Here is a 27,004-nt window from a genome sequence, read left to right as displayed (position 1 = left end):
CCCCCTTCCTGTCCTCCCCAGTAGCCAGGCCCAGAGTAAGCCACTTAGTGTAGGGACGTGTCTACAGTGTATCAGTAGGGATTGTTCAGTGGAATAATATGTAGCTAATAAAAGCAAGGTATAGTTTTGGATGTTGAAAGTATGTGTCTATATGCATCAAAAACCATATGTGCAGTGCACATTTGTAATCCCACTCCTTGAGAGGCTGCAGCTCACTGGAGGCCTGGTGTAGGGAAGGACAGCCAGGTAGTGAACAACCCATCAGCTCTCCAGCTAGAATGTAGCTCCAAGCTTGCGGGGAGTGGGGGTGGGGTGGGGGGGAAGAGCACCAGATGCCAGGTACCTGGCACTGAACTAGGGTATAGCTGAAGCAAGGGCCTTTCCCTCCTGCCAGAGCTGGATATTGAAGCCAGATACTCATGCGTACTAGGCAAATTCTTTACCACTGAGCAATCGCCTCGGTCCTAAGGAACCTTCTTGTGGTGCCCAGCTATTCTTTCCTCCTCTTTTCATTGTGACTGCAGCTCTCTGTACCTCTGTTTTCCCATCTGTAAAGTGAGGGCAGTTATAAGCACTTCCTAGAGAGACTTTTGTGAGCTTTATGAAGGATAGCACACCTGGCACACAGTGTACACTCAAGAAATGTTTCCCCCTTGGAGTCAGGTTCCCACTTGTCTGGACTCAAGTAACAGTATGGCATTAGATGGGATTGATTGACAGTGAGCTCTGACCTCCGTCCTAGACCTTCATGGCTCCTATTTGCCAGCATCCACAAAGGTGAGGTCCTCACAGGCCTGATGGATTGACCTCCCAACTTGGAGCTTCCCTGGAATTTTCCTTTTCCCCTCCCTCTTCTCCTTCTCCTTCTTCTTCCTCAGTGTCAGTACTGGGGCTTGAACTCAGTGCCTTGCTCAAGGTCAATATACTGCATTTGAAACCATAGCTCCATTTCCAGCTTTTTAATAGTTAATTGATGATAAGAGTCTCATGACTCTTATCTTAAGCCAGCCTTGGCTGGCTTTAAACTTCAGTCCTCAGAACTCAGCCTCCTGAGTTGCCAGGGTTATAGGCATGAGCCTTTGGTGCCAGGATGGAATCTACATTTTAACTTGCTCAGCCAAGCCTCTACTAGTTGGATTTTTTCCATTTTTCATTGTAGACAGTGATGTTGGACAGCTTTAATCATTTCCGTGAGATGAATCCATTGATCCCACCATCCTTTGAGTACTTTCTCACTGCCAAGCTGTGTTCTGGGACCAGGGCTGCTTGATGGGAAGGCAGCCATGGTCTTTCTTTACTTTTCTGAGGACCTAGCATGGACTACAGTGGCCCTGGGCCCACACTAACCCAGACCTCTGGAGGCCCTGAGGAAAGCCAAGGTGGGGCCTAAAGGATGAAGGAGGAGGGGAGAGTCACAGGCAGCTCTGCAGAGCTCCAGAGAGAGCACAGGTATTGAGAGAAGGATAATTTCCCAGATCCTGCTGGCCCCAGGCACTACACTTGCTGCTTGTTTTCCAAGGTACCATCATCTGGGGCCCTGCGAGGGGCAGGGCTTTCTTCTCTGGGATGCAGAAGCTGCTTGATGTGGCAGCTCAGCCCCAAGTTCACAGGAGGTTGCTGCTTGGTCTCTCCAGTTTCCCAGGCTCTCTGCAGGTGCTGGATCATTTGACAGGAACTGAGCAGGAATTGGAGGCTGGGATCTTAGTCTAGGTGATGGCCTTAAATGGCCCGATGGGGTGGTGACCTTTTCTACTGATGATATGTGACCTGGCACTGGCCTGGCTAGCTTCAGACCCTGCCCTGTGCAGTGAGAACCTGCCTGTTGAGCAGCCATGGGGAGTTGGAGAAACCATGGGTTAATGTTGCTCCATCCCTAAGCCAGAGTTATTAACCTTTTTGGGAAAACCCCATTATCCTGGGTCTCCTGGATTCCTGGGAGACAGCTATAGAGCTTTGCTTTCATCTCATAGTCAGAGGACAAACAGCTCCATGCACAGGTCTGGGAATATACCACCCGTAGGACATGACCAGAGCCTCTGTTCTCCTAGGGGAAATGAACAGGGAATCAAGTTGTGCTCATGATGAATAGGGGCTACTAGCCTGAAGAGGAGGGGCAGCTGACAGGAAGGGATAATTCCTTTTCTCACAAGTGGAACTTGGTGAAAGGATGTTGGCATTAGGGGACACTGGCTACTGCAATGTGTAGGCCTGCCCTGTCTGGGCTGGGCTGCAGTAACCAACACTTATGGTTAGTTCCTATTAGCACAACACTGGCATTTATTGTGCTCTTAATGTTGGACAGGCAGGGTGCCAAGTGTTCCTTCACACATAATCTTATTTGGTCCTCACCAGAACTCTTTGAGGCTGGTACTCTGTGTGTGTGTGTGTGTGTGTGTCTGTCTGTCTGTCTGTCTGTCTGTCTGTCTGTGTCTGTGTACGTGTGCATGTGTGTATTGGTATTGAGGTTTAAACTCAGGGCCTCATACTTGGTAGGCAGACACTCTACCACTAAACCGCATCTCCAGTCTCAGAGTAAGGGTTGTTTTTTTTTGTTTGTTTGTTTTTTGCCAGTCCTGGGGCTTGGACTCCGGGCCTGAGCACTGTCCCCTGGCTTCTTTTGGCTCAAGGCTAGCACTCTACCTCTTGAGCCACAGCGCCACTTCCAGCTTTTTTCTGTTTATGTGGTGCTGAGGAATTCAACCCAGGGCTTCATGCGTGCTACGCAAGCACTCTACTGCTAATACACATTCCCAGCCCCAGAGTAGGTGTTTTTAATGGCTAACCTTGCTCCCGGGGTAGAATCTGTCCAGTGTCTGTGTGCATAGCCCAGTGGTAGTGGCAGGGAGCCTCTGCTCTGCCTCCTGGGGTCACCAGTCCCATTCTGGGCCTTGGAAAGGGTTAAATCTCCCTGGATCCTGCCTGTCTTCTGTGGCTACCTTAGAACAGGCTGCAGCTTGGCCAGGACGTGGCAGCAGCTGTGCTCCTCAGGGAATTTATCTGTTTTCTGGGGGAATTTATCCAAGGCAATTCTGTGGTTTGAGGTTAAGAGCCAAGTGCACCCTCTTTTGCCTTTGGAGCCTGGTAATCAGCTCTTTATAGGTCTGACACGTACTGTTCAAGCCTGAAGCTTAACGGTGAAGCCTTAGAAGTATTTTCTTTTTGTGTGTGTGTGTGTTTTGAGACATGACCTTATGTTGCCTACGCTGGCCTTGCACTCTTGGACTCAAGGGGTCCTCCTGCTTCAGCTTCCTGAGTAGCTGGGGATATAGATGTGCACCACTGCACTGGACTAGAGGTATTTCCATGAAGAAAGAGGGCTGGGTGTGGCGGTGAATGCCTGTAATACCAGATGTTTAGGGGGCAGAGGTAGAAGAAGGATGGCAGTTTGAGGCCAGTCTGGGCCAAGACTATCTGAGCAAGAAAACTAAAAATAAAAGCATGTGTGGGAAGCAGGAGATTGCCTAGGGTCATGCATGAATTGGTGACAGACCTTAACAAGGAGTCATAGCCATTGACTTCCCAGCCAGTGCCATCTCTGGGGATGAGGGAACAGCATCTCTGGTGATGGATGCTATAGTCCAGAGAGAGGGCAGGGCTGTCTCCCCACCCCTCGGTGCCAGAGGGCTGCTGACTGTAGGCTGCTGGGTGTTTGCTTTCAAAAGTCCTGCTGAGGTTTCTCATCCGCTTCCCCTTTCTGATTAAATCCATCTCTGAAGCACGAGGCCCAAAGATTGGACCCCACACGTGCCACCGCCCCATCCCTTGACTGCTCTGTGCATGGATCGAATTCACTGCTATTTGGTGACCTTTTGCTGGTCCCCGTTTAGTGGCATATGACACAGCACAGAAAACTGCCCTTAGCACTTGTGACATCCTACTGCCTGCTGTGGCCAGCAACGCTCAGATAGATGGAACTTCTTCCAGACATTGGTTCTTTTTCTTCTAATTCTGTGACAGCTGGACAAGGTGGGGACTGCTGGCTGTCCATGTTACAGCAGAGGAACTGAGATTCAAGATAGTCAAGTCATGAGTACGTGCTCAGAGTCCTACAGCCGGAGAGGGGTGGGGTGGTTAGTATTTGAACTGAGATCTAAGTCTAGAACTTGGACATTTCTGTGTTGGGGGATGGACTCTTGTCACAGGATGTGCAATAGCCGTTTATGGAATAGATTAGCTTTCTTTTTTTCCTGTCAGTCATCCGGGGTTTAAACTCCGGGCCTGGGTGCTGTCCCTGAGCTCTTTTTGCTCAAGGTTAGCACTCTACACTTGAGCTACAGCTCCACTTCTGGCTTTTTTGGTAGTTTAGTAGAGATAAAAGTTTCAAAGACTTTCTTGCCCTGGCTAGCTTTAAGACATGAGCCTCATATCTCAGTCTCCTGAATATCTAGGATTATAGCTAAAAGCCACTTCTATGCTTAGATTAGCTTTCTTGTGTGTGGCTCTTTGCTTGTATTTCCTGGGTGTTCTGCTGGACATGTTCGCTTTCCACAATTCCCTCCACTGTCTGTGTGCTCTTCTTTCTGGATCCTGTAGGCTGAGTTGTTCACCCTCTTCTGGGCTGTGACCTCTCCTCCTTGCCTCTTGTAATTTTTGGAGAGGACAGTACTGGGATTTGAACTCAGGGTCTTGTGCTTGCTAAGCAGGTACTCTACTATTTGAGCCACTCCGCAGGTCCCTTTTTGCACTGGTTGTTTTTGAGATAAGGTTTTGCTTTATGCCTAGGCTGGCCTGTCATCCTCCTATTTGTGCTTCCTTGTTTGTTGAATAACAGGTGCATGCCCCCGTACCCGGCCATTGGTTGAGATGGAGTCTCATGAAACTCCCCCTCCCCCCACTGCCTCTAACCATGCTCCTCCAATCTCCATTTCCCAAGTAGCCAGGATTACAGACTTGAGCCACCATGCGTGGACCATTGTAGTTTTTTTTTTGTTGGCAATCTGTCTCCTCATTAGATGTAAGGTCCCCTTGATGACAGGATCTGGGGTTTCCTTGTTCTCTCTCTAGTACCCAATGTCCATTGTTCCTGACTGAATGAATGAGAATATAGGAAATACTTTCGGGCTAGCATGATTGGTGAAGCCTCTAAGAGCTTTTACCTGACTTTGGCTTTACCGCCAGCGGACATTTTGGTCCATCCTGAGTTGGCCAATGAAGGACATGGGTTGTGGGCTGGGTTCTGTCCTCTGCCCTGCCGCTCAGTGGCAGTTACCTGGCTAATGGGAAGGAACTAAGTGGTGATGTTGGTGTTCAAGGCTGTTCATGGCAGTGTCCTGGGTAATGGGATGGGGTCAGTAAGTTCTGCCTGGGTATCTCAAAGTCCTGTAAGTGATGGGCAACCACACAGGTGCACAGTAGGGATCTAGTCTTGCAGTGTATGTGTGCGCCTTGTGCATAGTGGGATGCCCTGCACCCCAACTTCATCCTTGGTGCTCTGGACTAAGAGGGAGTGGAATTTGGATCCTTCCTGGTGGCCAAGGCAAGGTAGGCAAGTGGCCCCAGGTTAGGAAGGCATGAGCTCCAATAAGCATTGTGAGGATGGTAAGAAAGGAATGGAGCCCGGGGAATGTTGGGAGGGGAAGTTAACCGTGGGATGTTGCTCAGTGGTTAGCGCTTGCCTAGCATGTTGTGAGGCTCTGGGTTCCATCCCGGTACCACAGAGCAAAATAAAATAGGCAGCCAAGCAAACAAAAACAACATCAGAAACACAGGAGTGGGTATAGGTGTAGTGTGTGCAAAATTTTTGCTATAGACTAGCCCCCCCCCCCCCCCGCCCATCGTGGTAACAACAGTGTGATTATCCCCAATGCAGAGGAGAAAGCTGGGGTCAGAGAGGGGAGGCCTCTGGACACAGAGCCAAGTGGGTCTTGTGTCTGTGTGGCTCCAGGCTGGGGGTGGCAAGGGTTGATCAGGAGGCGGGGTGCAGCATGAGCAGTGGTTGGGCCTCCTGCCGCATCTTGCGGCTCAGCAGGTCCCGTGTTTCTTCATGGTTGCGCTGGCCTCAGGTGTGGCCCTGGCCATGGCAGAGGTTGTGGGATAGTAGCCTTGGAGTGCCCACCTCCGCGACACATAGCCAAATGCTCCCTGAAGCCTGGGCCCCATGCCCATCTTGTGGCGGGCCCTGGGTTGGTGTGGCTACGCCTGTCCTGGGTGGGGGTTATTGCTGGGTACCGTGGGACTCCTCTGTCCTTCCCAAATTGCAGGGATGTCTGTGTCCTGGGCTTCCAGACAAAGCTGCCAGCTGGAGGCTGTGGGCACGGGGCTGCTGCCAGCTGGGAGGGTTGGGAGAGAATGAGAGGGCCTTTGTGTTCTCCTGTTTGTGCCCAGATGGAAATCGACTTCTCCTACTGAGGCCTGAGGTGGAAAGGGCAGCCTTGGTGGGTGGGTCTTTGCCTGCCACTTTTTTGGGGACATTTCCCTGGGCCTCCACCTCAGCTGCCCTCTCCCTCCTCAGGCCGTCCTGTCTCACGCTCACCCTTCCCTTCCCCAGCAGCCCTGTTGTTGGTGAGCCCTGGTTAAATATTTGCTAGCTAAGAGTTTTCAAGGCAGCTTTGTGAGAGGTGTCTGGGCTGATTCCTGCAGCCTTGCCCTAAATCTGCCTTGCCCGGGACCCCCATCCCTCCCTTCCCAGGCTGACAGTGTCCTCGCCAGTGGCTACTTTGGCATGTAGAACGGGGCTTCCACCAGGGGTCAGGGGTTCCTTACCTGTTCATGGATCACACACCTACCACCCAGGCAGTAGTAGCTGGGTGTTGGGGAGCTCAGAGTCTGAGGAGAAGGCCACAGGCTGCACTTCCGGAGGCTGGGGAGGAGGTGGTGCCTCAGCTATGGAGGGGAGAGCTGGCCAGGTGGAGGGCACAGGTGCTGAGGTAACAGGCTAAGTGGGGGACCTCAAGGCACAAATGTACCGGACCCCACCTCAAACATGGGGACTATGGGACTCTAGGTGCTGTTTTCCCTCAGCCTTCAACCTCAGACAGTTTCCTTGTCTGTCCCCAGGACAGCAGGCATTCAGAAGGCCCTTCACAGATTCAGGGACCTGTTTTGACGGAACCTGCTAGGTCAGGCTTTGACCAGGGCCAAAGGTTAAGGTAATTACGACCTGGTCTATGGCCCACTTGGCCCTATTGGATTTTGGTCTATACTGGGGCTTGAACTCAGGGCCTCAAGTTCTGGCTTTGCTGTTTTGCTCACGGCTCTCCCACTTGAGCCACACCTCCAGTGCAGCTTTTTTTTTTTTTTTTTGCTGTCTAATTACAGATTAAGTCTTTCAGAATTTTTCTTTGCTGGGGATAGCTTTGAACCATGATCCTCTAAGTTTTAGCCTCCTGAGTAGCTAGGATTATAGGTGTAAGCCTCAGTGCTGGCTTGGCCCCTACTGTTAACAGCAAAAGCTAACCTCACCTGAGGTCCCCCTGCCACAGAGGGGGAAGGGGACCATGACATCACACTCATTTTACAGAAACCGAGGCTCCGTTTCTTGCTTTACACTTGACTCCAGGACTTACTGCACAGAGCAGCCGACTCATGCTTCTGAGCTTTATCCCTTCTGATGCAGTTGGGAGAGAACCACTTGCTCTTTCCTGTGTGATGCTGGGAGCATCGCTGAACCTCTTGGAGCCTCAGATTCCTCCTCCATACAATGGATTTAACAGTGTGTCCCAACGGGGATTAAAGGAAACCGTGTTGACAAGCAATGGTAAACAGACGTGGGAGCTGCCTCAGTGCTGGTGTGACATGCATTAGCTCATGCAGCGATTATTATAATTACATGCAAAGGGAAGTTGAAAGCCTTGGGATGAGGAGATGGCATGAGAGTTGTGAAGGGTGGCTGAGGTTTGGAATGTGGAGCGGAGGGAGGGTGATCTGACAGAGGCCATGGCATATGAAAGGGCATAGGAGTGAGGAAACACCAGGTGTGGTGGGAGAGAGCCAGGGCAGGGGCGGGAAGGGAAGTGGGACTGAGGTTCTCATCCATGTAACCTGGCTGCAGACCGCAGCGTACCAGGCCCTGGGTGGGCACTGCAATGTGCCGATGGCTGGGCCCATGATCTCCTGTGGCCATTGGAGCCCAAAGACCTTTTCTTTTCTTTCCTTTCCTCTTTTTTTTTTTTTTTTTTGTTGTTGTTGGTTGTGAGGTTTGAGGTTCTTGGATGATGTCCCTGAGCTCTTTTGCTTGAGGCTAGCACTCTACCACTTGAGCCATAGCTCTACTTCTGGCTTTCTGGTGGTTAATTGGAGATAGAAGTCTCACAGACCCTGCCTGGCTGGCTGTGAACCGCGATCCTCAAACCTCCGCCTCCCGAGTAGCTAGGATGACAGGTGTGAGCCACCGGTGCCTGGCCCAAATTCCTCTTACAAAGCAAGTCACCTGATGATCTTGTGGACATTTCCACAATCCTTGGACTCTAGGTCCTTCTGGCCTGGGTTCCCGTCCCTCCCCTCGCCCACTGCCACCTCCTGACACCTTGCTAGCTGAGGCCTAGCTGCTGTGCCTTCTTCCTTCCCTGTCCTCCCTGGGGTGATAGCAGCGCCTCAGCTCCTCCCCCTTTGAGAGTCACATGGAGTCCGCAGCACCCAGCTGGCACACAGAGGGCAGGTGGCTGTCATTACCAGGCCTCATGCTGCTGCCTTTACCGGAAGAGGGTTTTCCTTGTTAATGACCAGTGGCTTAGGGAAGAGGTGACCCAGCACTGGGCCCTTTAGAACACTGAGGCCAGCTGGGAGGCTGCTACCTTCTAGAGATAGAAGGGAGGCTTTGTGTCCCTCTCCCACCCCCAGAACCATCCGGGGCACCTGGTGGGTGTAAGCATGTCTTTCTGCGTGAGGAATCTCCGGGGAGGGTGGGAAGTAGCTGTGGGGAGATCTACTGATCTGGGGATTTCCTGGGATGAGGGATGATGGAGAGCTCAGCAGAGAATGATGGGGTGTCCAGGCCCTAGATAATCTGGGGTCTTGGGGACATCCTCATGGGCGTGGCCCTTATCCTAAAGGCAGAGCCAGGAATGGAGGGGATGGAGGCAGATCTCAGAGGTGAAGGGCCTGGATAGGCGTGGGGGTGGGGTCCAATCATCCTGGGAGCCCTGCTTCACCGACAGCCTTGTACTGAGGAGTGCAGTGTGGCCGGGTGGGAAGGCTGGTTCTGGTGAGGCCCCGAAGAAGGGTCCTGGGGACCTGGCATCGCTGAGCAGGTGCTTGCTGAGCGCATCCTTTCTCCCAGGGCGGCCTGTGGTGTGGTCTGCATTAGCCCTTCATCCTCTGGACTAGCCTGGACTGGCAGGACCCTCAGCTCTTCCACCCCTGGTTGCTGGTTCTCATTCTTCTTATGGGCCTACTGCCAGTCCCCCTCCCGCTGGCTGACAGAGCCTGTCATTACCCCCTCCTCCTGGCTTCCCACCTGATTACAGTCCTAAGAAGGAGCTGTATGTCAGCCCTTCCTTTGGGGCCACCCACAGGGCCAGGGCTGCAGAGAGGCCCCAACTCCAGAGTCTAGCCATCTGGGTGATGGGTGCAAGATGGGTTTGCCCTGACTTCGGTTCCCTGTTAGATCATTTTGAGCTTGTATCTTTTCGAAGCTGTGTGTCCTTGGAGAAGTTACATAACCTCTCGGACCTTTAGTGTCTTCCTCTGAAGGAGACTGCTGGAAAGTGCTATGTACTGTGCTGGGCATTAGAGATGCTGAACAAAATGCTCTGCCCTTATTGTTGAATGGGAATATCCAGTAGAAAGGCTCTGAGTGAGGTCCTGGAGGCGGGCATAACAACCTAGCTCATTGGAACATGCTGTGTGACCCTAAGAAAGTGTCGCCATCCCTCTGAATCTTCAGTTCTTCCTGCTGTTCCAGGCAGGGAGATGGCAGGGGTTTGGATGGCTCTGCAGCACTGAGTCCCAGAGCACCTCTGTGGTTCCTTGGGCTGGGGGTGGGTGGTCAGTACAAAGGCCACCTCCCCACCTGGGGGTGTTCCAGGAACTGGGATGACAGGTTCTGGGGCTACCCCGCCTCTGGGTGCTGCCACCTGCCTGGTTTCAGTCAGCAAACCTCTCAGCCCTGAAACCCTGAAACTGGGCCAGGCCTTGGGGTGAGGTGTGGCCCCAGAGGGACCGGATGAGCCAGGGACTGCTCTGGCTTGCTGCCCCATAGCTTGTGCCAAACCAAGGCTGGGGCTGGCATGAAGCTCCTCCAGTGCACAGGAACCTGGGTGCAGTTATGGCTGGAGGCTGGTTTCTTTGTCCTGATGCCCACCATTAGTGTGGAGCAGGGATCCAGGCTCAGGCTCCTGGTCCCAGACCCAGGGCTCAGCTCAGGTCTGAGGCTCTCAGGGGCAGAGGCTCTTAGTTCTCTAGGGCTTAGGATCCTTGGCTGAAGTATATCCTCAATACCAGTGCCATCTGCTCAGAGGTTGAGCTGAGGGTTTGGGGCTTGGAGCACGCGCGCACGCACGCACGCACAGGATGTGGGGAGCTGTGAATACACACAACACAAAGCTTTGGAAGCTCTGGCCAAGCTTCCTGTTCAGGAACTCTGCCCTTCCATCCGTGCTCAGCTGAGGAAGCGCCTCTCCATACCTCAGTTTCCCCATCTGCAACAATGGAGCCAGCACCCCTTCCTGTGCTCCCAAGGCTGCAGAGAACTCTAGGCCTTTCTAGCCCCTGCCCCCCAGTTCATGTTTAGCTCCTGCTATCTGCACAGGAAGTAGCATGATCCTTAACATTGTCAGTTTGGAAAATCAGAGATTAGCATTCTTCCGGCCACTTCTGGCTGCTCTTGGTGCTGGTTATGGGCAGAGCCAGGCTGGGGGCCTCTCCCTGGACCAAAGATATTTTATGGGAGTCCCCATGAGTGACATACCTCCTCCTTGCCAGGGCGAAGTGCTTTATGCTCATTGGTTCAATGATTTCCACCTCACCCAATCAGGTAGCTACTACTGCGCCATTTTACAGTGGGAAACAGATGCGCTGTGAGAGCCCAAGGCCACACAGCTAGTAGGTTGAAAGGTTGGGGCTTGAACCCAGAACCTGCATGCCCATATGGAGATAGAGTCTCCGTTGCAGGTTGTGCCCTGTCCTTTCCCCAGACCCTCTGTCCCACCGGAAGTGGCTGTGGTTAGCCTGTCAGCCTGACTCACCGGCAGCTCAGAGGAGGCACTGAGGCCAGCCTCCTGGTCACACTGTTAAGTTGGGGTCAGTGGTAAGTCGGGGCAGGCTGGTGGCTCCCATCTGTAATCTCAGTTACTCAGGAGGAGGCTGAGATCTGAGGATTGTGATTGAAGCCAGACTGGGCAAGAAGTCTGTGAGACTCTTAGCTCCAGTTAACCACCAAAAAGCCAGAAGTGGAGCTGTGGCTCAAAGTGGTAGAGAGCAAATGGACCTCAGGGCCAGGGCCCAGACCCTGACTGAGTTCAAGCCCCATGACCAACACACACACAAAATATTTTAGGTTAGTTGGACTTCTAGAGACCCACCCACCCATTTTTAGAGGCCCAGAGAATATTGTGGCCAGTAGAGATCCAGTGGATGGGAAGGCGCTTTGCCTGCTCTGACCAAATGATACCACATGGGGCCTGAGCCCCAGATCTCTATCCCTGTCCCAACTGTGGATTTGGGAGGTCACTTTGCCTCTCTGAGCCTGCTTTCTCATCTGTGAAGTGGGGATAGTCAAGCCTGCCTTGCTTCCCCCTCAGGACTGGACAGAGATCTGCAGGGCCTGGTGAAGGGGGCACTGGCGTGGGGAAGCTTTACAGGGTGGGGCTCTGGGCAGGCTCTGGTGGGAGATAAGGTTCAAACCACCCCCGCCCCCCCATAGGCTGAGGCTATAGCTCAGGACTGGGTGAGTTTGGTTCCACCCCCAACACTGCAAACCAAATAAGCAAAAGCAACAAGACCCCCACTTCTGTCCCCTTCCAGGCATACAGCACACCTTTGAGTAAGTCGCCGAGTCTCCCCAAGCCTCAGCTTCCTTTTTTTTTGCCAGTCCTGGGCCTTGGACTCAGGGCCTGAGCACTGTCCCTGGCTTCTTTTTGCTCAAGGCTAACACTCTGCCACTTGAGACATAGCGCCACTTCTGGCCATTTTCTATATATGTGGTGCTGAGCAGTCGAACCCAGGGCTTCATGTACATGAGGTAATATGCCACTAGGCCATATTCCCAACCCCTCAGCTTCCTTTTGTGGGGTGGGGTAATAACACTTTTCAGGGAGGAGCACACTTGAAGTTCTCAGAGGGTGAACAATGTTCCGGTGAGCTCTGGGAATGCTAGGGCCAGTGACAGGGCTCCCTCCCTGTCACCCTGGACAGCTGGCACTCTACTACTTGAGTCGTACCACCAACCTGGTTTTTTGTTGATTATTATGGAGATGAACTCTCTAGGATTTTTTTGCCTAGGCTGGCCTCAAGCAGAAGAAGCAAAGAAATATATGTAAGATCCCAAGTTTAAGCCCCAGTACCAGCACGCACGCACGCACACACACACACACACACACACACACACACGAAATAGGCATTGAAAGCATATCCCTCATTTGTTCTCCCTTTCTCCCCTCAAATTGGAGTCTGGACAGACATTCCAGGGATGCGTCTGTGGAACAAGGCTCGGTAGAGCTGCCTCCAGAGGCATGTCCTGCCTCAGGCATCCGTCAGAAGGTCTGAGATCATGTATGCCGCGTGTGGCCATGTCACATGAGCCCTCTGTGCTCCGCCCTTGTCATCAGCTCCTGGCTGAGCCCTGGGTCTGCGTCCCAGCTCAGCCACCCAGTGCAGTGTGACTGTGTGTGCCAGTCACTTAATCTCTCTGGACCTCAGTTTCCTCCTCTGAGGACCTGTCTCAGAACTACTTGAAGGATTAAATGAGATGCTGGCCTAGCAGGTATCCTTGGCATCCAGAGACTGGCCACTTTGACAGAGAGTGCCAGGTTTTCAGAACTTGGAAACCAACAGCTGACAGGGCCTGTCCATCCCTGAATTCACCCATCTCTGTGTTCAGGGGAAACTGGCCCAAGGAGGGGAGCTGGACCAGCCCTAGGATGAGACTGCAGCATCTTGGAGCCAGGAAAGCCCCTCTCCCCACACCTCTCTTTAGGTCTCATTTGCCTCATTTGCAAATGGGGTCATCTGGGCGACCTAACATGGAGCCTTTTGAATACTGGGTCTATTTTGGGGGCTACAGGATTCACCCCTGCTCTGAAACCAGCAAAAAGAGAGGCAAATAGGCAGGGGAGAAGCACAAAGGATTTTTAAATTCTTAGGTGAATTAGCTTTACAATGTATATCATGATTGTAAAATACCTCAGATTCTATGTAGGTGAAAAAAGCAGAAAATGAGCGGATGCTAATGGCTTAGACCTGTAATCCTAGCAACTCAAGATATATGAAGATCACGATTCCAAGTCAACCTGGGCAGAAAAGTCCATAAAACTCTTATCTCTAACCAACAAAAAACTGAAAGTGGCAGTGTGGATCAAGTTGGTAGAGCACTAGTCTTGAGCAAGAACAACAACAAAAAAAGCTTGGGTACAGTGTTCAGACCCTGAGTTCAAGCCCCAGGACTCCCCCCCTTCTGCCCCCCCCCCCCAATTTAGGTCTGGATGTGGAGCTGAGGCTGAAGTGGTAGAGCACCAGCCTTGAGCAAAAGGGCCAAGTGAGAGCATGGGGCCCTGTATCTGCGAGATGTATCTGTGAGATGTCATGCTCCCTTTTGTTGTCCCTTCCAGAGAAAACCGAGAAGGTTCTGAAGGAGTTCCTCCGTTTCTATGAGGACCAGTATGGCGTGGCACTCTTCAACAGCATGCGCCACGAGATTGAGGGCACCGGGCTGCCCCAGCCGCAGCTGCTCTGGCGCAAGGTGAGTGGCCCCGAGAGGGTTCGTGTTGTATTCTACCACCTGTTCCCACTTAGCCTTGCACTTGACTTCCCTGAGCCTCTTTCGCACTGTTGTGGTGCTGGTCTAAAAGCTAGAGGAGATGAGCAAAGCCTCCTTGAAGGGGGAACCTGTGGTAGGGCTGGGCAGGAATATTGCAGGGGTCCGAGAGATGTCACAATCACAGCAGACCCAGATCCATCTAGAAGCTTCTGGTTTGGAGTCCAAGCATTCAGGGGATGGGCCAGCCCTTGCTCCCATAGGGATGATACAGAGGGAAGTCCTGTCGGAGGTCCCCACATGTATGTTCCAGTGCTGGGGTCGGTCACTTCCACCCTCTGTCTCCTGGATATCCTGGCCCTGCTGTGGCTCTCTGATGGCTTCCCTCTGGGGAGTCTCTCAGAAGTGGTGTCAGCCAGTTGTGCTGACAGCACTTAGGTCACTAGCAGCTGGATTTCTGTAGCTGATGGGCTGCAGAGTTGTCCTGGCATACTGCGCAAGGGGGCATTCCAAGGCAACAGAGTGGAAAGAAGAGCTTGAATGCACATACAAACAAATGACTGCAGAGGGGCCTGTTTACCCCAAGATAGAAGGGTGCTGGAGGCTGTAGTTCAGGCCTCTCACAGCTGGAATGACACCCTGAAGTCTTTCTGGGGGCAGTTTTTTTTTTTTTTGGCCAGTCCTGGGCCTTGGACTCAGGGCCTGAGCACTGTCCCTGGCTTCTTCCCGCTCAAGGCTAGCACTCTGCCACTTGAGCCACAGCGCCGCTTCTGGCCGTTTTCTGTATATGTGGTGCTGGGGAATCGAACCTAGGGCCTCGTGTATCCGAGGCAGGCACTCTTGCCACTAGGCTATATCCCCAGCCCCTCTGGGGGCAGTTTTTGCTGATGACTCTTTGTTGACTGTTCAGGGTCAGGTGCTGGGGCCACGTGGCCCTTGAGCTGATGTCTGGGGTGACAGTTTACACAATCCAGTGGAACTATGGAGATGACAGGACAAACACAGACAGTGGGGGCCTGCCCGCGTCCGGTGGCCATAGGGCTTCCTAGAGAGGGGCTGTCCCAGCTGAGGATCTACCTGACTGATGTGGAGGAGGAGTTGTTCCAAAGGGAGGGAAAGGGATGTAAAGGCCTGGAGCCAAGCCCAGGATGGCCTGTCTAGGATGGAACAGGACTAGAACTAGCTCAGAGCCCCAGCCCAGGGCCCCCCTTCTGTGATCCCCAGCCCACCCAGGGTGAAGGGAAGGCAGGACTGTGCATCTAAGCCTCTCAGAGGTGCACACAATCCCTTGCTTTTGGACCCTACAAAAACCTGCCTCTTCCCTTGTTGTCATGGCAACCTACTGACACCCCTCCCCCCCCACCGCTTATACACACAGTGATAGCATCTAGCTACGGTGCTCAGATGTGGTCCAGCCTGAATGTCTGGCAGGTGTGCGCCTGTATGGTAGGAAAAGAGGCATTGAACTCATTCCAGATGAATGGAGCCAGATCTGCTACTGCATTTAGAAGCTGTCCTGGGCAGCCCCGGGTCAAGTGGGGGCCCCCCACTTTACTAAGCATTTCCCCTGCACATTCATATTCACATTCCCTGCAGAGCTGGAGGAGGAGACTGAAATCACAATTACTGACCATCACCATGTGAAGTCATGATAATATATAATGAGACTAATAATAATATTAATCATCAGAATGATAAGTGATTGCTTTCACTAAAAAACAATCTGAAGCCAGCTGCTGGTGACTCACACCTATAATCCTAGTTACTCAGGAGGCCGTGATCTGAGTATCATAGTTCAAAGCTAACCCTGGCAGAATAATAACCAGCAGAAAGCTGGGTTGGAGGTGTGGCTCAGAGTGCCAGGGCCCAGTGGGGAGCCCTTAATTGTCTGAAGCTTTGCAGAATTTAAAATATTTTGTCTGGGATGTCAGTTCCATCTCACTTCCTACAGTCCTTCTACTTGAAACACGATTCTGCCACCTGGAAATCTTAAAAATAAAACTCCAGTCTGTAGTCAGCAGCCAATGTGAGCTGCCCGTGGATCTGGGGGTGAATTAGTGTGTGTGTGTGTGGGGGGGGGTGTCCTGGGCTGCTTCAGCACAGCCTTCCCTTGTCCCTAGGCCTGGGACTCTTGAACCAGCTCTTTAGCAGAGTGGGGGGATGGGTCCTTCCCCCCCCCCCCTTCTTTCTAGAAAAGATAGGTTGGAAGGCTGAGGTTTGACAGTCTAAATATAGACCAGTGAGATGCAGCTGGGCCTTGGGCAAAGCCCACTGTGTTTGAGGGGGAGGGGGAAGCCATTTTTTTCCTGTAAATGTTTTCATCTCAGTAGGAAGCTGTGGTCTTGGGCTATTGTTTGAGCACAATGGGCTCTCCTTCGCAAGAGTGGTACTTTCCCCAGAGGAGCCAGTGTGGGACCCTGAGGAGCAGGAGAGCCTCAGGCCGGGGACTCAGAGAAGGGCAGCAGACACGGAGTGAGCCAGGAAGCCAGAGAGGTGTGGACCCAATCCAAATAATAAGTTCTCTTGTTATCATACTGGCAGGCATTTCTACAAACAATGCCATATTATTGTGGAACAAACAGATCCTGCCGAGAAACAGAAATCACCAGACTCCCCTGCTTTCCCCGGGTTCCATCCTGGCTTCCGTACCTTCCTTCCAGAAGCTTCTGGGTGCTTGTCTGCTCATGAAGCGTAGCTCTAGCTTGAGCTCCCACCCTGATGTAAAGACTCCCCCTCTCTGAAGTCCCCCATTGAAAGCAGTCCTTGTCTCTGAGATTCAAGCTCTCCTGTGCATAGCCTGCCTGCTGGGTTGCCAACTGCCAGTCTCCATTGGACAGATGAGAAAACTGAGGCTCAAGGAACTATTGTGTGAGTCAAGAGAGTGAGGGCTTTGTAGGAACGTCTGCACCCACACAGGTCATCTTCCTGCCAGGAAAACAAACATCAAACACCCCCAGACTAATGTCCTTCCTGCCCTCACCCGGGTTCGGGGAGCCTGTCTGGTTAATTGTCAAAGCTGAGAGACTCTCTGGAAACAACTTGTTCTTCTCATTGCTAGGAGGGGGAAATGGAGGCTCAGAGAGGCGCAGAGATTTGCCTTGCTGCTGGGGCCCGGGAAGTGGTAGCCTGTGGGTGTGTCCCCTCCAGCTGGCGTGACTGCTGCACCAAGATGGCAGCACAGGAGGCGGACGGGGAAGACAGCTTGCTCTCCAGACCTCTTTCAAGGTGGCCGGGTCTGCTTGGGCCACGGCAGCGTGAGAGACCTTGGGCCTAGCCCTGCTAGGACCCAGGCGAGCGTTCCTGCTGCCCCGAGCCTTGCTTCTCCACCTGCCGAGGGGTGAGATGCAGGAATGGAGGTGGTGGTGCCTGCAAGGAGAGAACCACCTCCTAGGGGGACCCCCAAATCGTCCTGGGCAGGGCCCTCACTCCCCACCCCTGTCGCACGCAGGTGCCCCTGGATGAGCGCATCATCTTCTCAGGCAACCTCTTCCAGTACCAGGAGGACAACAAGAAGTGGAGGAACCGCTTCAGCCTTGTGCCGCACAACTACGGGCTGGTGCTGTACGAGAACAAAGTGGTGAGTATGGTGCTCCTGGCCCCACGCCCCCTCCTCCGCCTGCTTCCCCAGCCAGCCGTCCTCCTGCACAGAGAACCCTCACTCCCAAAGGCTCCATCCAGGTCTCACGCACACCTGCCATTCGGTGACTCCCACCTCCCCAGCCTGCTTGCTCTTCCTGCTTCCTTGTCTGAATGGATCTCATTCTTCATCCAGTTCCCCAGACCGTAAACCGGCAGGAGCTCCTAGGCATCCTCCTGACCACTCTCCACCACCAGCGCCCTGGGCCTGCCCTCTGTTTCTGCTGCCTTCCTGCCTCTCCATGGACTCCTTCCATCTTTGTTCTTCTATAGCTGCAGGAAGCTGCTTGCTGGCCAGTCCTCCTGGGTGTCTGTCCGGCATCTGCCCTCTGGGCTGGGTCCCCTATCCTCCCCAGTCTTCTGAGAAGATAGGAGCTGGTTATCATACCTTCTCTTTGCTTTGAGCCATCTGGTTGCGCTACCTACCCAGTTTCACATACCAAACATTTCTCCAAAAATGGCCAAAGGACAGGCTTTATTTGGCCTGTTTCAGAGTAGATCTATTCTTATTTATTCTATATATCTTTTTAAAATTTTCATTTGTTTGTTGTTGGTTGCAGGGCTTGAACTCAGTGCCTGGGTACTGTCCCTGTGCCTCTTTGTGCTCAAGGCTAGTGCTGTACCACTTGAACCAGAGTGCCACTTCTGATTTTTGAGTGGATTTTTAATTAGAATTAAGAGTCTCACAGGATTTTTCTGCCTGGGCTGGCTTCGAACCACAGTCCTCAGATTTCAGCTTTCTGAGTAGTTAGGATTATGGGCATGAACCACCAATACCTGGCTTAGATCAGTTTTTAGAGTCATGTAAATTATTAGGAGCAACTTTGTGCCTCAGGGTAGTGATTGTCTAATGGTAACATTCTTTGCAGTCACCCTGAGGGCTCAGCTTGTCATAAAAGAAGTTTCTGGGCCTACTCCCAGATTTTGATTCAGGTCTGTAGCAGGGAAATTCAGCTGAGTCCAGTGGCTCATGCCTGTGATCCTAGGTACTCAGGAGGCTGAGATCTCAGGATGGGGGTTTGAAGCTAGTGTCTGAACAAGAAAGTCTAAGACTTTTCTTATCTCTATTTTTTTTTTTTTTTTTTTTTTTTTTTTTGCCAGTCCTGGGCCTTGGACTCAGGGCCTGAGCACTGTCCCTGGCTTCTTCCCGCTCAAGGCTAGCACTCTGCCACTTGAGCCACAGCGCCGCTTCTGGCCATTTTCTGTATATGTGGTGCTGGGGAATCGAACCTAGGGCCTCGTGTATCCGAGGCAGGCACTCTTGCCGCTAGGCTATATCCCCAGCCCCTCTTATCTCTATTTAACTACCAAAAAGCTGGAAGTGGAACTGTGGCTCAAGTTATAGACTGATAACATTGAGTGAAAAAGCTAGAGGACAGTGCCCAGGCCCTGAGTCCAAGTGCAAGTGTATGCACTGGTATTTCTAGGATGGTGTTCAGGTCAGGAACTGCAAATCACTGCCCCAAAGGTTTCGGGCTGCTCTCAGGAAGTGTTGAATAATGACCCCTGGTGGCAGACATCAGTATGGCACCCCTGCTGTATGAGCTCTTATATCAGAATCATTCTCCCTTTCCCTGCATTGGTGTAGGAATTGTGTACTGACCTACATCTCCCCCAACAGAGTCTATGAAACACTTAGAACCTAGGAAGTTGGCAGGGATGGTGATGTGGGAAGTTCAAGGTCAAAGATCCCAGATTCTAGAGGCAAATAGTGTAAGTTCATAGCCTACATCTGCTCCTTCCTAGCATAATGATTTGTAGATGTGAGCAGCCTATGAAATGAAACCTGACGTGCTCCTGATTCAGTGCCTGATATATAGCAAACTCTCAATTGGTAGAACAACTGCTGGTCACAGACGCAACAGCAGCCGTACTGGTCATTGTGATAGCCACCCAGCACAGCTCACTGAGCTCTCCTGTCGACAAACTCCCTGCTAAACATTTCACGTGGATTCTCTTACTCCCTTCTCCCCCAGTCTGGGAGGCAGAGGTCCTGAGCTGGGTCTTGATAGCCATACTAGTCAGTAGTCATTATGATAACCCATTTCCTCCCTTCCTCCTCCTCTTTCTGATCTATGCTGGGGAATCCAGGTCCTGGCCTAGGCAAGCACTCTTCTCACTGAGGTATTTCCCCAGCCACAGTCAATCTGGACAGGCAGTTGAGTGCTCCGGAGCCAGAGTTAGAGATGGTGTCTGCACTTGACCACGCTCTTAACTCTGCATCTCCATCTCTCTCGTCCACTTCTCAGGCCTATGAACGGCAGGTGCCACCCCGAGCCATCATCAACAGTGCAGGCTACAAAATCCTCACCTCCATGGACCGGTACCTAGAGCTCGTTGGCAACTCTTTACCAGGTAAAGGACCAGCATCCCCAGCCCTGTTGCCCTGCACAGGCCACAGGAATTGGCCAGGGGAAAGGGTGGCCCTGAATCCATTGCTCCAGGCCCCAGGTTTACAGAACAGCCAACTGGGTCTACAGCTGCCCACAGGTGCCAAGCACAACTTGAGCCCTCCAAGTGGGGCTGGGTGGGCATTTGCTCAAGGCCACACTGGGGATGGAGCCCAGACCTGTGTGCCTTCATCCGGTCCATCTGATGCTATGGAGTGGCCGGGGTGGGGGGTGGGGGGGCGTCTCTCCTCGGCCCTTCTCACTTCCTGGAGTCCTGCAGAGTCTTGGGGAGATGAGGTAACTTTGCCCCTTGGATGGTTCATTTTTGAGAAGTTGCTATTTTACGTATCTTGTTCCTGCTCCCCTACCACAACTTACCACAGGCTGTACACAAGCAACACCTGCGGTGCAGGCAGCCCCCGGGAACCCAGAGGCAGGGAAGCATGCCAGCCCGGGTACTGAAGCCCCTTATGGAAGTCCTCGTTCTTGGATTGCAGGCCTGACTCTTGCTTGGTTTTATTGGATCTGAGTGGGCCAGTCACCTCTCTAACCCTCAGCATCCCGAGCACACGCAAAACACAGATTGCTAAGAAGACAGTTCTCAGGGAGTGGCGCAGAGAAGTGCTATGTGCACCCTGCCCAGCCCAGGCCTCCCAGAGCCGGGGCACAGAGAACCGCTCTCACCACATTATTGACTGCAATGGCAGGTCACAGCCTAGGGCAGGATATCTCAAATATCCATGAGGGCCAAATAGAAGAGAAAAATCCCTTTCTGTTTATTTTGTTTGCCCACATACCTCCCTTCCCACCTGGACACTTAAGCCACACTTTGGCCTCTACCGCTGAAATGTGAAGGGGGAACCTGAGAAGCTGATTCTTGGCCTCTGAACCAGAGGGCTCTGACCTGTATCAGTTGTAACCTTACACACAGAGTTGAGAGTCTTACCCAACAGGGACTGGTTGTGGCCAACTTCTAGCTCTGGGAAAGGGGGGCACATAGATGCTGGATTCTGAGGTTCCCTTGGCTTCAGGGCAGAAGGAAGGCAGCTGCCCTGCCAGTCCAGGACAGACCAGCCTTTTCTAGACCTGAGTCTACTGTTGGCTGTGTCCTCTGACCCAGGGAAACCACAGAGGGCTGATGCTCAGACACAGTATCTCCACAGGGACCACATCGAAATCAGGCTCTGCTCCCATCCTCAAGTGTCCCACGCAGTTCCCACTCATCCTCTGGCATCCCTATGCACGTCACTACTACTTCTGCATGATGACAGAAGCCGAGCAGGACAAGTGGCAGGCTGTTCTGCAGGACTGTGTCCGGCACTGCAACAATGGTGAGTAAAGGAGAAGGCAGGACTTGGTCATGTGCTGACTAGCGACACTCAGTGGCTGAGTGTGGTGTGACAACCCAGCTCTACAAGCTGTTGTAATTTCCCTTCTGAGATTGAAGGACACTGTTTTAATTGATATCCTTAATTTTCTTCCTTAGTGAAAACACATTGTGTTGCTCAGGAAACATTAGGAAATTGTTTATATGGGACTGTGGTTATTGAGCTCTTGGATTCTGGGTAACAAAATCACAGTCTTGATTCCACCATTTCCTGGAAATGTACCTTTGTGAGACTGACTCTCCCCTTTGGGGGGGGGGGTATCTGTGAAATAGTGATAATAGTCCCTTTTGTGTCACAGGAGGTTTTTAAGAAGATTTTGCTTGATTCAGGACACTGGGTCTTGGAGCCAGAAAGTTCTTGGTCTCACTGGGGAAAGAATTTAAGACAGACACAAGGGAGATAAAAGCCAGAACAGGCTTATTAGTGCAAAACAAAAGTTCACTCTCCAGAGGGGGGAGTGGGCAGGCTCAGAAAGGAGCTGTGTCAGAGGTCCCGGACCTCAGGCTTTCATAGGAATCTGTAGACATGAAGGTGGTAAGTCATGGGTTAACATGTCATTATTTTCTAGAGACTGGGCTGATGTTATCAGTGCCTCTCACCTGTTAGGTGGGGAGCGCCTGGTCTTGGATAGCGAGACCAAGACTGTCATTTTCCATGGGCTTTGGGCATTTCCTGTCAGCAAGACCCTGTTACAAGTTACTCTGTTACTGAAAGAAGGCCAGAATGCAATTCCTTATCAACATCCAAGCCCTGGCTCTTAGCCCCTAGGTTTGCTAACTCCCTACCTAACTTCTATATCCAATTTACCCGGGAGTGAGATCTAGTCCATGCTTGGCAAAGACATTTTCCTATTAAGGCAAGTGTGGTAGGCACCGGTGGTTTGGGCTTGTAATTCTAGCTATTCAGGAGGCAGAGTTCTAAGGATCACAGTTGAAAGCCAGCCTGAACAGAAAAGTATGTGAAACTTTTATCTCTAATCAGCCAAAAGCCAGAAATGGAGCTGGGTCTCAAGTGGAAGACCACTAGCCTTAAGCAAAAAAAAAAAGAAAAAGAAAAAAGTGAGAGCATGAGGCCTTGAGTTCAAATCCCAGTACTGACACACAAACACACAATATTATTATATCACTTCCTTCTTTACAACCAACATCCAAAGTCATCTGGGAACATCACTTCCTCCCTCTTCTGTCAACTCATGCTGTGGCTCTTCTAGCTCAGTCACTCATTCAGCAAACATTTTTAGTGTCTACTCTGAAGATGCAATAAGGGAAAAGGCCAAACCACTGCCTTGTGCGGCCAGCTGGCTAGAGGGGAGACAGATGCTGTACAGATGTTGAACACGTGTGCCTCCATCCAGGGCCATGTCAGGCTTGTGCTGGTGCTGGCTGGGACTTTGTTCGGGAGACCTGACTCGGGAGGGTTCTTAGGGACTTCATGGTGGAGGTTCAGGCGAGCCCTGCGAGATGGACTACAAGAGGGTAGGGGAAGAAGGTGGCGTGGATTCAAGTCTGGACGTACCTCAAGGGTTCTATGGATCAAAGGTTGAGATTGTCCCAAGGTGGGATGCCACAGTGATGGTCTTCTGGCCTTGGGGAAGGACCATCTCTGTTTTGATGGGAAAGGGGAGCCTTGGGACTTCCCTCTCCTCCTCAACGCACACAGCTCTACCCCACGAGGGAAGGGCAGGCGGGCACCCCACCTCCTCAGAACTACCTCTGCCCCAGTGGGAGGAGCCAGGTCTTCAGCCAGGCCAATCCCTGCCACCTGGGCTGGGCCCTGCCCTGCTGCCCACAAAGGGCCTCCTGTTCCCAGGTCCCTGGGGCTGTGCTGCTGGCACGGGCTCTCGCCTCCTGGCCTGGGGCAGCCTCCTCCCTCCCCCATCTCTGGCTCTCACACCTTCTCCAGGTTTCCAGGGCTGCTGGCCGACCTGGCCTGGCATGGTGGGTGACCCTAGGCCAGGTGAGGGAAGAGGAGAGTACAGGCCGCTGTGGGGAGAGTCACTGTGCAGGTCCCCGGGTCCATACTAGGGATGTCAGTACACGCAAGCCCTACCGCTGGTGAGACACAGGCAGGGCTTAGTCGGGAGGCCCTGGCAGAGTTGGGGTGCCAGGGGCAGGAGGGCAGCCCCGGGCAAGAGGGGAGCCCAGGGAGAGCTGTTGTGTCAGGAAAGGAAGGGCAGGCCCAGCCCAGAGCTGACAAGGCTGGTTTCAGATGTGGGCCTTCTTGCGCCCCAGGACTGTGAGAAAGTGCTCTGCTCCTCCTCCTCTCCAAGGCTGGGCCTGGAATTTGTGGAGCCTGCAATTGCTCATTCCTGGGGCTGCCAGGAAGTGGGGGGGGTGGGTGGGTGGGGAAGGAGGCCAAGCTGGGTGGCCGCCAGCTCATCTCAGGGCCCCCTTCACATCCTGCATTCCTGGAGCAGTGGGGGGTGGCAGGAGGCCGCCGGGGCACTGGCAGAGCTGAGCCCTCTGTGCGGCCTCGGCCTCCGTACTGAGGCCTCCGCCCTTGCTGGAGTCCCTCTGCCTGCTCTTGCAGACTGAGATGCGGTTCCGGTCCCAGGATGCCTCTCGGTGGCACTGGTCAGTGCATCCTCGGTTCAGGCCCTGATTCTGCCATTCCTCACCCGTGATCCCTTGAGCCGGGACCCTGGCCTCTCTGGGTGTCACCTTGCTGCCCCGAGTTTTGAGGATTAAGTGAGCTGATATGTGTGAAGTCCCAACCTGGGCTGTTTTCCCCTTCGAGGTCTGCCATGAGGAAATAGCACAGACTGTGCAGCCTACGTGACAGAAATTGAACTTTCTCCCAGTTTTAGAGACTGGGAGCCCTGGTCATCGAGAGCACCCCTCTCCGCTTGTTTTTTTGGCAGTACTGAGGTTTGAACTTAAGGCCTTGCACTAGGCTGGTGCTCTACCACTTGAGCCACACCCCAGCCCTTGTTTTTGTTTTGTTTTTCTTAAGCGCATGCGTGTGTGTGTGTGTGTGTCTGTGTGTGTCTGTGTGTCTGTGTGTCTGTGTGTGTGTTGGCCGCAGAACTGAGGCTAAGGCTTTCACTCACTTTCATTCAAAGCTGATGATGCTCTACCATTTGAACCATAGCTCCACTTCCAGCTTTTTGCTGGTTAATTGGAGATGAGTCACAGGAACTTTTCTCCCTGGGCTGGCTTTGAACTGTTGTCCTCAGATCTCAGCTTCCCGAGCGGCTAAGAATTATAGGTGTGAGCCGCAGACACCCAGCTCTTTAGCATTTATCTTTAGCTTACTACAGTTATAGAGAGAGTGTTCATTGTTGCATTTCTAGCCGCTTATAATATGTTCCAATCAGTCTCACCCGCCATCACTTTCAACAGGCTTCCTTGTTCTATTCTCATACCTGCAAACAATCTGTCCATCCTCGTTTATTTACTTTTTGGTTTTGAAATGGCATCTTATTATTATTTTGCCCTGGCTAGCCTTAAACTTCTGGGCTGCAGCCCCCTGAGGCCCTGTGGGCTGGGGGCACCCCATTGGCCACCCATTACTTTTTTCCTCTTATAAGGACATCCCCTGGTGTGTGTGTGGGGGGGGGGGTGGAACTTGGGCTCAACCTAATCTCCTCAATTGAATGTATCTCTAAAGCAGCCTCCTTGCAGATTGGCACTGGGGTGTTAACCATTCTGGGGGTACTGACCTCACTTGTCAAATTCTGGAGCTTAATGTACAGGACTGAGGTGCTCTTCCCCCCCCCACCCCGGGGGTCTGGGGCTCTGTTCCTGCAGGAGCCCTCCTCCTAATGCCGCTCCCCCTCCCCCTCCCCCCCCCCCAATCCTCCTCGCCTTCCTGGGCACAGGCACGCGTGCCTGACTAGCCGGGTGTGTTAGATCATGGATTCTTGGATCTGGGAGAGGCCCCATGTGGGCACTGCTGGGGCTGCCCTCCCGAGGGCCAGGCTGGAGTTCTCCCGGGCAGCTGGGGCAGACCAGCCCCGTCAGCCCAGTGCTCCTTTCATGGAGGGTGAGGGGCGCCCAGCGGCCGTCCGATCCTCACCCGCAGTGAATCAGGGCTGGCTGGCTGTGGGAGGGGCATGGACCCCCCCCCCCCCACACCCCCAAGCTAGAAAGGGGCTTTTTCTTGCTGGGGTGACTCAGCCTGCAGTCACTACAGTGGGCGCTGGGGTTTCTGATGATGAGGCTGGTGTTTTCCTCTTCCTGGGCTCGCGGGGCGCCGTGGTTAGAGGCACGTGGCCAGGCTGGGTGGTTCTTCCCACACCCCACACCCAGTCAGAGGCTGCAACTTCCTGCTCCTGGGGTCCAGGCCTCGTCACCCCCCCAGCATAGGCCACAGCACCACCAAGAGCAGTACTGAGATTTGAACTCTGAAACCTGAGCTTGCCAGCCAGGGGCTGTGCCACTTGAGCCTGAGCCACACTTCAAAAACAGTGTCACCGGAGGGGGTGGCTGGGGGCTTTCCCCTCCACTTTACCGTTTTCCACACCAAGTCTCAGGTCATGGAAAGCAGTTCAGGCTGCCGCACCTGTCTCACAGGTGACACTTTCAGCAAAGACTTATTTTAGTAGCAAGAAACAGAAACCAGAGAGAAGTATTTCCTGTTCTCCATGTGGGAAATGGCAGTGAAAGACTCAAAATGGTGGTTCCTCTCGGTCACGTTATACTTGGAGCTGGGAGAGCGGCCTGGTCTGCTCAGCCTTGAGCCTCTTCATCCTTAGCTGCCAAGACCCCGGACGACTTCAAGCCGTGCGGAAGCCTCACAGGCCTTTCGTGCTTTGTCTCTACCTGTCTGTGAAGAGATTGAGCTAGCTCCTCCTCAATCTCCTGAGCCTGGAACTTAATGTTAAAAAGGAGGCATGGAGTGGAAGGTTGCTGATCTGCCTTTTCCCTTCCCTTCCCTTCCCTTCCCTTCCCTTCCCTTCCCTTCCCTTCCCTTCCCTTCCCCTCTTCTCCTTTTCCCTCTCCTTCCCTTCCCCTCCCTTCTCTTCTCCTTCCTCCCCCTCCCCCTCCCCCTCCCCCTCCTTTTCCTTCTCTTGAACTCGGAGTCTTAGCCTCTCTATTGGCTTTTTCCACTCAAGACTGGTGCTCTACCTCTTTTTTTTTTGGCCAGTCCTGGGGCTTGGACTCAGGGCCTGAGCACTGTCCCTGGCTTCTTTTTGCTCAAGGCTAGCACTCTGCCACTTGAGCCACAGCGCCACTTCTGGCCATTTTCTGTATATGTGGTGCTGGGGAATCGAACCCAGGGCCTCATGTATATGAGGCAGGCACTCTTGCCACTAGGCTATATCCCCAGCTACTACCTCTTGAGCCACACCTCCACATCTGGCTTTTTGCAGGTTATAAATGGAGCTAAAACACTCGTGAACTTTTCCTTTTTTCTTTTTTTGCCAGTCCTGGGGCTTGGGACTCAGGGCCTGGGCGCTGTTCCTGGCTTCTTTTTTGCTCGAGGCTAGTGCTCTACCTCTTAAGCCACAGTGCCCACTGCTGGCCTTTTCTGTGTATGTGGTACTGAGGAATTGAACCCAGGGCTTCAAGCATGCTAGGCAGGCACTCTATGGCTAAGCCACATTCCCAGCCTCATTGTTATTATTATTATTATTATTTTTGCCCTGGCTAAGACTACATGTGTGAGCCACCAGGACCTGGCTTGGTTTACTCGGGTTTCATTTTTGAGTGTAGCCCTTTTGCTATCTGTTAAAAAATAATATAAAATTTCTGTCCCTTCATCCATCTATGCTGCCTCAATAGCATATTTTATAATTA

At 52.7% G+C, this 27,004-nt stretch overlaps 1 protein-coding gene across 1 annotated transcript in view; it reads left to right on the top strand.

Moving 5' to 3' along the window:
- The window catches only part of Niban2 (niban apoptosis regulator 2), a 48,839-nt gene that overhangs the window by 14,202 nt on the left and 7,633 nt on the right, over positions 1-27,004 (top strand). Inside the window, 4 exon segments of the mRNA XM_048343296.1 lie at positions 13,704-13,834; positions 17,298-17,426; positions 19,735-19,840; positions 21,039-21,206. Coding sequence (XP_048199253.1) covers positions 13,704-13,834; positions 17,298-17,426; positions 19,735-19,840; positions 21,039-21,206 — 534 coding nt within the window.

Source organism: Perognathus longimembris, chromosome 1 (genome assembly GCF_023159225.1).
Source record: "Perognathus longimembris pacificus isolate PPM17 chromosome 1, ASM2315922v1, whole genome shotgun sequence".
Classification (NCBI taxonomy): domain Eukaryota; kingdom Metazoa; phylum Chordata; class Mammalia; order Rodentia; family Heteromyidae; genus Perognathus; species Perognathus longimembris.
Note: the sequence above shows the minus strand (reverse complement) of the source record. Positions and strands in the feature narration are given on the sequence as shown.